This window comes from Molothrus aeneus, chromosome 2, assembly GCF_037042795.1.
Source record: "Molothrus aeneus isolate 106 chromosome 2, BPBGC_Maene_1.0, whole genome shotgun sequence".
Lineage (NCBI taxonomy): Eukaryota > Metazoa > Chordata > Aves > Passeriformes > Icteridae > Molothrus > Molothrus aeneus.
In genome coordinates this window covers 97134581-97147444 of record NC_089647.1, presented here as the reverse complement: position 1 = coordinate 97147444, position 12864 = coordinate 97134581, and the positions used below count along the sequence as shown (strand labels likewise).

Sequence of the window (12864 nt, the reverse complement as noted above, 5' to 3'; positions counted from 1 at the left end):
AGTGGGAATCATCTTGAAATTGCTTATTGGCAACAGCGGGTTTAAATTTCCACACCGATTTCATTTTCACTTAACAAAACCACAGAAGACTGGAAGGTGGAAAAGCATGGCTCAGTCCTGTGCTGCCACAGGGACGGTGCTGGCAGGGAGAGGAGCCAGCACCACCTCCACCTCAGGGACAGCCCCGTGGCTGGGGCAGGTAAGAGCCAGCAGCACCTCAGGGACAGCCCCGTGGCTGGGGCAGGTAAGAGCCAGCAGCACCTCAGGGACAGCCCCGTGGCTGGGGCAGGTAAGAGCCAGCAGCACCTCAGGGACAGCCCCGTGGCTGGGGCAGGTAAGAGCCAGCAGCACCTCAGGGACAGCCCCGTGGCTGGGGCAGGTCAGAGGCAGCAGCACCTCAGGGACAGCCCCGTGGCTGGGGCAGGTCAGAGCCACAGAGAGCCCATGGCAACCCATCTGTGCCCGTGCTCCGATTTACCTTCATGCCGAAAGTGAATATGGTGATGACAATTTTGAACACCAAAGCCAAGGCCAGCTGCCACATGGCAGAGTAGACCCCAGGGCCAGCAGGTCTGTCGGGAATGTCATCCACAGGCCGGGTCATGTTGGGGTCGTTGATGTAGTCGCAGAGCTGCGAGGACTCCAGGGCCCCGCAGTCGTTGAAGAGCTCGGAGATGAGCTCGCTGGTGCTCCTGCGCGTGTAGGGGTTGGGGTAGGCGATGATGGCAGTGATGGCTGTTATCACAATCACCTCCAGCACTGGGTATTTCCCAAGCCTGGTGGTTTTCCTCCTCCTGCACCAGGCGATGTTGCACCGGATGAAGAGGGTCCCCCAGAGGCCCCCGAAGACGCCGAGCAGGATGAAGGGGAAGAGCTCGGCCATGTACCAGGGGGTGTGGTACTCCACATAGAACAGCACCAGCCGGCTGTTTCCAAAAGGATTGATGGACCTCAGCGTGAAGGCAGCCACCAGAGCAGCAAAAAATGACCTCCAGAGGGTCTTCAGGGGAAAGTAGTAGCTCACCTAAAACCAAGCAAAGACCATAAACATTTCACTAAGTGTCACAGAGGGTGCTTCCTTTAACTACCACCACCATCTGTTTCATTTGATCTTATTGTGAGCACTAGACCTTACCACAGCCTGAACATGTTCACAAAGATATCAGAAAAGGCACTTTCAGATTTCATAAAAGAGGTAGGAACTAGTTTAAAATTCATAAATTTAAATCCAGATTTGCTGCCTAGAGAGTATAAGAAATGCTTGACAGCTTGGTCCATGCATTAGCTAGCTAGAGGCTGGAGAAACCTCAGCAGAGGGATATATTTCCATACTGAGTCATCTAATTTGTTTTCAGAAAGCCAGTACCCTTCTGCTACTCAGATTATGCTAAAATACCTGGTAATTTCTTATTACTGGAAATCATAGATTATTTTTGTTATAGGGTAAAAAATAAGCACATAAATATTTGAAAAATAATGAGTAGTCTTGGAGAAAGGTATCAAATTGAAATATATTTACTGAAGCAAGTGAACTGCCAGGTCTCACCTCTTCCAGACTAAAAAGCACACCTCCAATTGGAGCCCCAAAGGCAACTGAAACTCCTGCAGCGGCTGCAGCTGAAAGTACCTACAAAGCAAATGTTTACATAGAAGGCATGAGTTGTTTGAAACCCTGAGTATCCAGACAGGGAAATTAAAAATTTATGAGCCAAACTCACCTCTCTTCTCTTTCCTTCATTCTTGCTGTACTTAGAGAAAAGGCTGCTGAAGAAGTTTCCACAGCAACAGGCCACATGGACTAATGGGCCCTCTTTCCCAAGGCTGAGGCCTGAAGACACCACCAGAACCAAGGTGACTGTTTTGATTAAAAGTGTCCATTTTCCCAGGTAGCCCCTAATAATGAACCCACTCAAGATGGTTTTTATCTGGAAAGCAGGAAGAACATGTTGAAAAGATGAAGAATCCTTTTCTACTCTGAACTTTCAAATGGAGTTAAAACTCCAGCAGAGTTTAAAAAGTTGCAGACTGCTTGAAAAGAAACAGTGATGGAGAAAAAGCAACTGTAGGTAGGGCAGCTTTCCCACAGCAATATCTGAGCAGGGGTTAAGCAGACCACACTTTTACTGCTGTTACGGGTGGTCCCCATAACAGGCACTAAGGACTCTCACAGAGATCAATAGAAATATGAAACTCTTACATATCTCCTTGGCTTACAAGATCAGAGTTAAGCTGGATTTGAGTTTAACAAAGCAGAAAAAAAGCAAATAAACAACAACAGACTTTTTCCAGATAAAATGCACAAAAAACGTTCTAGATACTTGGAATCACTGTGCCATAAAAACATGCACATATTATGAAATGAGAAAGTCCAAAAGATCATATTTCTACACATTTTGTCTTAATTTTGCTAGTGAGTGGCTCAGAGAGCACAATGCATGTGCATGACACAAAAGCTACAGGGTGGGATTTGGGTTTGGACTCTAGGCATGCAAATGGGCTGGAGCTGAGCCTCACCTCACACGAGGGATTTACCACTTGGAAACTGGCATTGTAGTTAACTATGAGAACTTTTTAAAACCACAAATATATCAAACACATAACAAAGACTCACGTAACTACTTTCAAACATGTAAATTATTCAAATATTTTAAATTATTTGTGGTGAGTTTTTTTGAAACATTTGGATGCTTTTCTTACAGATCAAGAACAAAAGTATGCCAAGATTTCTAAGCTTTGGGCTGTTAATTCTGTCTGCCACATTCCTAAACAATAATTCCAGTAGTTCCATAGCACTTTTAACAAGAGACTGCCCTGATTTCAAAGACTTTTAATAACTCTGCTGGTTGAATTACAAGGTTCTTCATTTTACAGCTTAAATATGGACTGAGGCTCAATATGTAAAATATTGAAAACCAAGTAGATATTTTGGCTGTTATAATGTTGTCATGCTGGCACAATGCACATTACTCTGTCTTTAGTAAAACAATTTGCAAAATACGTGCACCAGACACTTTTTAGGCATCCCAAATGATGGGCATCTTCAGCAGTTTAGGAAACCTTAGCTTTGTAGCCCACCCTCTTCTTTTTATTTCACTTTTATTTAGAGTCTAGCTTAGAAAGCAACTGGTTTTGTAACTGGCCCAAGTAATTTCATCCTAGGAAAATTCTCTATAATCTTCTAGTGAGTATGTCTCTTGGAGATGTTGATTTTTAATTCACGCTCTGGCAAAGAACAACTACATGCATTAACCTGTCACAGTGACACATGAACGCTTTTTACTATGAAAAACTTAGATGATCACCATAAAAGCATAAAAAAAGGAATGAAGGCAGATGAGATGGAAAGACAATTTTCTTTGTTGCTATGCTATCTCATAGTACAGTTCTGGTATGGGAAAATGCAGTAATTTTTTTGTTGTTGTGGTTTGGGTTTTTTTGGATATTCATGCACAAAGGGAAACTCACCTCTGGGATTCCAGAGCCACAGGCATAAGGAGCAAACACTCTGACCAGGGAGACTGCCAGGAAAGCAAAACATAGAGCCCACATAATGTACAGAAAATAGTTTAGAATGTAAGCACTTGCACCCTAGAAAAATAACAGTAACAAACATTGTTAGACAAACGCGGATTGGCAAATCTCACACTTCTACTAGTGATCATGATGGCATGGAGCCTAATTTTTCATTTACATGGTAAGTGCTGCTTTTCCTCAGGAAGGACAAGTAGTTTTATATACTCCAACAATTTTATTACTCATGGAAAGAAGCAGCATACTAATAAATAACTAACCCAGTCCACACAGTCTGTTTGCAAGGGATCCAAATACCTTAAACTGAGCATCTTTCAAGCACTAAAAAATCCAACTAACCCACATAAAGTTCCAAAACATCAAACAAATGCATCATAAGGACAAAAGCAAGAGGTAATGAAAAGGCATCTAATGAAGGAATCTGCTGTGTTCATCCCATGGTGGGGGACAAGGAATGAGACCCTGCTAGGAATTTTTCTGAGGGCTGGTATTCAAAGGCCAGTTCTCCATGCAGATGCTGATTTTTCAGACAACATCCCTGTGTACATCAGTAGCAAGTCCAGTTCACAAACAGGAAGGGTAAAACCATACAAAAATAATTTATTTCTATATAGTGCTGTCCACGATAAGGTTGAAAATAATTTGGAAACAGCATAGCTTGGCAGAACCCACTCACACACCTCAGGCTTATTAATGACTGGAATGATTTTAAAATATTAGGGCAAAAATTACTATCTTCAGACTGAATAGCTTTACTTTTCTAATAGAATGGGAATGCTAATGATCATTAGCAATGGTTGACTGTGTAGTGCCCTGGTGAAAGCGTAGTCAATAGTAACCTTCAAGTTTCTACCATTTTTCAATGGTCAAGTCAAAACCTTTGTTAAAATCTGCCTTGGAATACCTCTGCCTCTTCACATGCATATTTTTTTTTAGATAAATTTCAAAAACCCACCTACGTGGACAAAAGAGAATCTACACAGCAGCATCAAATCAATACAAGGAGCTTAAGCCTTCAAACAATATCCTGTAGCAACATGACACTAGAGAATAAAAAACTGAGATGGAGCTCAGTGCATGAATTGGTATGAATCCTTCACCTCTAAGTGAACTCTTCCTACCGGATGCAATCCCAGCTGCTCAGGAGCATCAGGGCCCCTGCCTCTGCTCTGCAGGACGGCAGCCTGGATATCAACATTATGATAAATCAAGTAGGAAAACAGGCATTAATCAATTGTATCAGTTAACAGAGCTGGCCAAACCTTGTTCCCAGTCACAAAAAACTTAAGAGATGAAAAGTCTCCCTGTTTTCAAATCTGCAAGGAATCAACTTTTAACAGCATGGATGTTTGCTAGCTTCATTTTCCAGGTGTGTCCAAATGAAAATTCAGTAAGGACACCACTAACCCTTATCCTAATGGATGTATCTGGAAGAAGGGCAGTTTGTTAAGCTGGTGCTTGCTGAAGTGAGCAGCTGGCTTTGCTGATGACAGCAGAATGCTGAAGCAATACAGTGCTATCCTCCAGTGCCCTGAGACTGAGCAGTCATGGATCCCACACTGGCAGTGATTGACATCTGGCTGTGGTAACCAAGGGCCTTTGTTGCTACAGCTGAAGACAGTCTTGTGAATGTCTTCTCCTAGTGCTTTCAATTACAAACAGCTATGACAATATTTACTCTTCCTCTAGAGAAAACTCTGGATATCTTGCCTCAGGGCAAAATCCTCCTGTCAGTGTGAACCTGGAATACCTCCAAAGAAGGCCAACACCATTACAAAAATTTGGCCCTTCTAAGGTTGAGTAGAAACTGTAGTTTTGCTTTTAAATTCACTGGAGAAAAAATAACTTTGTTTCCTTTTACTTCTTCTTCTTCTTTTGCATCTCAGAAGTCATAAGAAAACTCTGTCAGCTCGTTACTGCAGTCACACATACACCTACAGTGCTGTGGCAGGACCCCACAAGAGTCTGTATGGCCAGTTCAATCTTATCCCTTGGGACAACTTTCATTGTTACATTTGCCAGATATCTGGCATTCTGCAGGTTCAACTGTAACAGTGTCTAATGATTAATAATATGAAAACCTTTGGGAAGTGAAGTAGCAGTAACTCACTATAGCAAATGGTTCATTTCTCATCCATTACATGCCATTACTAAGGCTCTGAATCAGTGAAAGTCTTGAGCATGTACACTGGAGTCAGAGGCTGAAGCAGATCACCAGCAGAGCTGATCCTGCTATGACCTTTCCCATGGCAGCTCAAAAGACTCACCCTGGAAGCAATAGTAATGGAGCAAGAAGGAAAACTGAGCAAAATTTTGTATTTTAGTTTGCAAGACCAAGCAATATTTCAGATCTGGTGTCAGTCCAGTTTAGATACAAATGGAACACAATTGAAAACAACCCTCACAAACTCAGACCACTGAAATAAACCTCATCCCTCAGGATGCTCTCCAATGTGTGGTTACTGCAGAGGCCCAGAGCCCTGCTCTGACTCGATGGGGATCTCACAGTTTGCAGACTCTCTCCTATGGATGTTACAGCAGGGTGCATCCTCAGGACTGGCAGGTTCAAGGCTGCAAAACTGAGAAGTGGGTTCCAGGTTTGGAGAGGCTTCCTTGTCCTGCAGCCCTCAGCTTCATGACAGAAAATCCAGAAGCCTTGGGATAGGAATTCAGTCCATTGCTGGATCCAGTGTCACAATCCATGGAAGACATGGGGTCCTTTCCTCTGCCCTGGACATGTGTCCAGCCATCAAAACCTCTATCCTTACACTGGACATGTGTAAGCCATCAAAAATGGGGTCCTCAGCTCCAGTGAAGCTGGACTGGGACCAAACTCAATCTGCAGAACAGGGAAAGTCCAGATCACCAGTGACATCTGATGACCTTTTGATCTGCCAGTGAATTTGAGCTTTTGAAACTTCCTCACACCAAAAAACCCTCACACCTCCTCTTCCAAAGTAGTTCAAGACCAGAAGGGTGAAGGATATTTGGCCGACAAAACACTGATTAGGGAAGAAAACATAGCTTGGTAGGTGTCTAATGGGCTATTATGTTTTCCATAATAATTGATAGCAACCCTCTGCTTTGGGCTCATTTTATGGGAGCACTAGAATAGAAACATTTTTCAAGAGATGCCATAGGAAAAGTCACAATTCTCCATGAAAATGTATGTACAGGGTTTATCACAGCCATAAATTGGCAAAACCACAAGGAAGAACTGATCTAAATCTCAGTCCTCAAAATGTCAAAGTTAGTTGGCTATGACAGGAAAGAATCACAGTTATACATAAAAAAAGAAGGCATGTCAGACCAGAGTACCTTTAGGGAAACTGCTCCAAATACTTTTTGCCTAAATTGTGCTCCAATGAGCACTGTTGTTTTATAGGGCTCTTCTGTAAATGTCAGGCACAAAGTGAAACATGGGGAAAAAACCCAGCAAAATTATTCTGAAACTCAGTCAAATTCAGTGTATTTTGATACCTCCTAAAATCCTCTACCTCTACAGGAACCATACAGCACAAAACTTGCCCATATCATAAGCCTTTTGAACAGAGGGCTTTTGAACAAAACTGAATTTTTCCTTTCCAAATTCACATTTTTACTGGGCTTTCCCTGCGATTTCAGTGTAACAGTAACAGACAGATATATTAATAATATTTACAGCCTCCAGCAGACCCTCAGGAACCCACAGATCTTAGAGGCACATTTGTTTTAGGAAAGTAACTAAAACTAAGCCAAGATGAACCTTTTCTTCTTTGTCCTACTGTGACAGTACAGCAGGAGGTGAGAAGCTCAATTTGAACACAAAATGAGTGAAGTTTCACAGTGCTCACCTGGCTGATGGCTTTTCTAAAGGCCACAGCACACAACAGTCATGACTACTGGTTTTGAGAAGCAGAAGAAAGCAATACATTTTCTCAAGGACATGCATCTTTCCTATATTCCAGCCAAAGTAACAGAATGACAAACACATGGACAGGATTTCCAAATCCCCTAATAATTTTAACAGTATCCTCTTTTTTCCCTTCCCACATTTTGTTTTGGTCTTTGGTTTTTTGTTTGGTTTGGGGTTTTTTTATTTTGTTTGTTTGTTTGGGGGTTTTTCTTTTGTTTTGGGTTTGTTTTTTTTTTTTTTTGGTTCTCTTACATTACATCAGCCCCATGCTGTAGCTTTATATCAGAGTAATATTTCTCACTTTCACAAAGACCCAGCCACCCCAAACATCTGTTAATGAAGACCAGGGTGAAGCTAGCAAACCTCTGGCAAAGGGAAGCTTAGCACTGTGACTGGCAACCTGGCTGAGAGATTTTTGTCTCTGATCATGTGGTGAGAATATGCAGGGACAGTGAGCACCCCACTGCTTCCCCTGGGGTTAATTAGAACTAGAGAAAATTGAGCTATACATACGCACAGGCACTCCCACCTTGCACTTCTTGTCCTGTAAAGCTAAAGCAGCACTGAAAGGAGCATGAATGACACCCTTGCCTGGCAATGAAGGTGTCCTTAAACACTGTCTGCAGGACCAGACAACCTCCACACTGGGGGGAAGATCTGAGACAACCATTCCAGATCACCCACCCACTCATCATATTCAGTTTTCATCAAATTCAAGTCAGAAATAAGGAAGAAGGGGGACAATAATTCTGCCAAATATTTGAGTTGTGAAGGAATCAATATTATTCAATACATTAAATAACTTAGGTTGAAAATGAAATGTGTTTTTTGGGGTTTTTTTACAGCTATTATCTGCCAAATGGAGTACAGAAAGGCTTCTTTTTATTGTTTTCAAAATGAAACTTTCACCTGTGTTGCTTTGAAACAATATTCTTTGTATTTAAAATTACTACAATGATAAAAAAAAAAAGTGTAAGGGAAAAAAATCTGAAAATATAAGTTTTATGTCTGTCCAGATCAGCTTTTTCCCTTCCTGTCCAACAGCCCTGCAAATCCTTCACTCTGGTGACCCCCAGGGAGCCCACTCTTTCCCCAGATTTGGTGCTAGCTAAGTTTCTTGATGTGTCATAGAGAGACTGATTGCAAGGGATAAACAAGAAATTCTCATGCAGCTCCCTGTATCAGAATACATAAAACCCCATCTGCAATCCCAAAAATATCCTCACAAATGTATTTGTCAGTGCTCATCTTTTTTTTTTTTTGTCTCATAAAATTATGTTTAAAAGGAAAAAAAGAAAATGCAGCTCAGGTCTCCTGGTGATTATACTATGCATGTTATGAAACACTTCTAGTTTAATACTGATAAAAAGAGAGTGCAATCTCAGTTTTCCAGTTTCCATTGCACTGAAACCACAGGACCTCCTTCAAGTCAGGCAGATATTGCTCGTTGAAATGTCTTTTTTTGCAGTATGCTCAGTTCATTACTTTCTCTCTCAGAGCAGCTCTCTGGAGGGACCATCAGCCAGTATGAAGAAAGGCATTGCCCAGCCTGCCGTGACCCCCAAGCTCACCCCATACCTCGGACTGGCTTACGAGCAGCTCCGACCATTTCTGCCACTGGGGGCACTTGTCCCTGTCATCGAACGTGGTTTCATTGGAGGTCCAGCAGCACTGCTCATGGCTGTACCAGAAGGCAGACAGGCAGACACCCTCCTTCAGGTCTGTCATCCAATCCACAGCTAAATCTATCACTCCAGCCAATGTACCTGGGAAAAGAAATGTAGGAAAAGAAATGCTGGCATTAAAAACAATCAAGTTGCAAGGACACTATATCTAATTTTAATAACACAATAAAAGCCATGATTTGGGTAAGCAGGCACAATGTAAGGCTGTGTTCTCACTCTGCAGAGGAGAAGCAGCCTCCCAGCAGCCTCCCAGAACCTGAAGGGGGCTTATCAGAAAGATGGGGACAGATTTTCTATCAGGGCCTCTTGCAGTAGGGCAGGGCTAACAATTTTAAACTAAGAGAGGGTGATTTAGACTAAGTATAAGGAAAAATATTTTTACAACGAGGGTGGTGAAACACTGGAACAGGTTGCCCAGAGAGGTGGATGCCCCATCCTTGGAAGCATTCAAGGTCAGGTTGGACAGGATGGCCTTTAACAGCCCCTTCCAACCCAAACCATTCTCTGCATCAATAAATACAAACATGCCAAAGAACTGGGGGCAATAGCAAGTTTTTCTGACCTTCAATGCTCTCTCCTAAGCTTTTATTTCAAACATTATCATTTTCATACTGACTGATGGCCAAAGAGGGGAACTATAACCAAGGCCAGGCCTGCAGCCTCTCCCAGGAAGGTTCCCCATCAGCTGAGATGGGGAGGGAGGACACCGTGCAGGGTCTCTATACACACACCTGGTGTATCACCGCGGTGTATCTCAACCTCACTGTGTATTTCAGGGGTAAGGGAGGAGGATACCCATGTTTGTGTACAGCTTTACTGGTCCCAGCACAGCAACCTTTTAGAAGGATGATTTCGTTATAGATACAACATAATGCCAAATTCTGACTTATGAACTTAACAGAATGGGGTTTTTGATAAGTGTGTACAGTGATCAGCAATCTGGATATGCAGAATAAAATGATCCTTCAAGTCCTCCGTCCACCACAGCGCTTGTTTCAGCTGCTCCCCGGTAATTACACAGAGCTACAGTGACACCCGCTGGCCACCAGGCACAGACACAGGTGAACTTTGTGTCTACACAGACACAAAGAAAGAAAATTTCTGCTTCTCTAGGTCATTCGCTCATCAGCAATAACAACCTGCCCCAGCAGCAGCACCCTCAGAGCAGGTGGGTCCCCAGGAATGCAAGAGCAGCAGGAATGGGAGGCTGGGAGCAGCCAGAACACAGAGAGGCAGACCTATGTTCTGTCCCTATATCCATACTTTCTGGAAAGAATTCAACCACCAACTGACAGAAGAGTCATTTAGCATTTTCCAGATCCCTCTCATATGCAATGGAAAGCAAAAGTCATCATTACTTTTACAAATACTCATTAATAAAATTCCAGGAGACTGCTAATTATTTGGAACAGAATTTATCAATGCATATCAATGTACTGGGGAAAAATACTGTGTAAAATGCAAACTGGTTTGGTTTTATGTTTCCAAAACTTATAGATTTGTGTCTCCTGCTAAGAATACAACTACATGAAGCAGGGGTGGGGGCTGCTCCCTTTCCCCCAGCAGCTGGGGCACACAAGTGAGTCCAAGAGCTGGTTTATTTCATCTGGAAATAAAGTTTTCTGATGTTCATTTCTGTAAAAGAGACAGTGGGGAAAACACATTTCAAATAATTCAAGATCCCTTTTTTTCCCTACAAAGACCATAAAAAACCCACGGGTTCTTCTCCCACCTTTAAGAAGGATACTTGCCCCCACACTGGCAAGCAGAGGTGCTCAGGGTAGCAATGACGAATTTCTGTTGTATAAAAATAATCTGAAGCACTATACAGATATACTAGAGAGGATGACACACACAAAAATAAAGGCTGCGGAAGGGAGTGATGATATCTTTAACAATTCTTTTCCTTCATTAAGATCTTGCCTTAATTTGGTTATTCTTTTCCATTTTTCCCAAGTTTCTATGGAAACAATGAACCATCCTGCTAGATGATGATGAATCATTGCATTGCTGGCAACAGCAGCAGGCAAAGCTTCCTGCTTTGCAGTGAGCTCTAAATTCTCCTCCAACTTTCTGAAAGTTTCAGAAACAAGGAATTTTCATCTCTTGGACATGAGCACCAAATGCTGTGCCTCTTGCACCTCTTGATAGATCTTTAACATTCTCTGTAACCTTCAAAGTTTACACTTAACCATATTAAGCTGCATATTAATGCTACCTAGAAAAAGGTGCAAAGGAAGACAGACTTTTGAATATGTTTCCCCAATAAAGTTAATAACCACACTGGAGAACAAACATTCAAGCTCACAGCCACCTCAGCACCTAAGACAATGTGCTTAATTATGCAGCTGATCTAATCCCTTTTTCCAAAATCTTAGGGATTGAGGAGGAAAATGCTTTTTACTACATGCAATTTACTACACTGGCCTTCAAGAGAAGAAATTCATAAGGAGACCCAGGATAATAATGCAATAGTGAATGCTTCATCACCTATGTGACCAGAGTTAGAAGTTTTTCAAGTTCTGAATTTTTGCAACTTTAAGTGAAATTAATGCAAGTGCTAGACAGTTCAGCATCTCAAGTTCAAGCTTTTAATTTCTTGTGCTTATTTTGGCTGCCAAGACTGTAACAGAGCATAAATTTATCTCCCTGCTTCTCCCATCAAAGGAGCTGATTTTGTTTCCCCTTCCATGTAACCTCCTGCCTGGAAGGAAAATAACGAAGTACTCCAAAGCCAGACAATGCTGAACTTCATTTTAGATATTAGCCTTTTACCTCTCTCCTTTTCCTTCTGTTGATGATGGCAAATTCTTCCTTTACAGTGCCCTAATGAGAATGTTAAAGACTTGCTTTGAAAAGATAGTTTTCCTCATGCACCTGTGTCAGAAAACAGCATCACCCAAGTGGTACAGCACAGAATTACAAAGGGAATTCTTGCACATCCAGCCTCAGCCTCAGAGCATTTCAGCACTACTATAATGGCACTTTTTGTAACATAGCTTTAGAAAACAGAGACACCTGATGATCTATCAAGAGCATATGTTTTCAGTTGGCCAGTAGTAAGGGTTAGGCTTAGGAACAGCCACTGGTCTGCAGGCAGGACGGGCCCAGCAAAAATTAAGAGTTCCTTAAAAACAAATGCCTAAAATTTTGGCATCCATATGTAAATTTTTAGGCTCACTCTCCATGCACTGCTTTATATGAGGAAAGCGTGGAAACTCTGACTGAGACAGGCCCAGGCAGAGTTCAATATCTTTTCTAGACCATTGTGTGAACAGTCTTCACCTGAACAGTCTTCAGCAAACATTTGTGGGTTTTACTGTCCCTTCCCTTTTCTCTGCAATTAGCAGGCTTTGGCTATTAAAGCCTCATTTCCAGGAGCTCCTCAGTGCCCTTCCTGCCATTTGACTGTGTCATTTACCATCATCTCCCTCCAGCCTGATGTTCAAGGTCCTGTGGGTACTTGCCACAGATTGGAGGCAGTGAGTGGCTCTGCTCAGGCTAATTTATGTGTCCATCCTCACACAGAAAACTATGATATGATCCCAGTGGCTGCTGTTACATTCTCAATATACATTGGTGCTATCTGTAACCCTGAAGCTGGCACTGCTGTGAGCAGGAAGCCAGAGCAGAACCCCCTGCAGACATCCCTTTCCCACCTACTCTTTTCTGGGACTAACAAAGGAGGCAGGTTTGATGACAGTCCAAAACCAACAAAATAGATAGATAGATAGATAGATAGATAGATAGATA

The 12864-nt window shown here is 42.3% G+C and overlaps 1 protein-coding gene across 2 annotated transcripts in view; it reads right to left on the bottom strand.

Annotated features, from left to right (window-relative positions):
* Positions 1-12864, bottom strand: part of CLCN4 (chloride voltage-gated channel 4) — a 126437-nt gene that overhangs the window by 99521 nt on the left and 14052 nt on the right. For both annotated transcript variants that reach the window (XR_010783200.1, XM_066545350.1), the window contains exons 4-8: positions 9005-9192; positions 3466-3588; positions 1719-1925; positions 1547-1627; positions 479-1024 (exon numbers count right to left, since the gene is read on the bottom strand). Coding sequence is in view for 1 of the 2 variants with exons in the window: in XM_066545350.1 (XP_066401447.1) it covers positions 479-1024; positions 1547-1627; positions 1719-1925; positions 3466-3588; positions 9005-9192 (1145 nt within the window). In the remaining variant the exon portion in view is untranslated. The remainder of the gene's footprint in view (positions 1-478; positions 1025-1546; positions 1628-1718; positions 1926-3465; positions 3589-9004; positions 9193-12864) is intronic.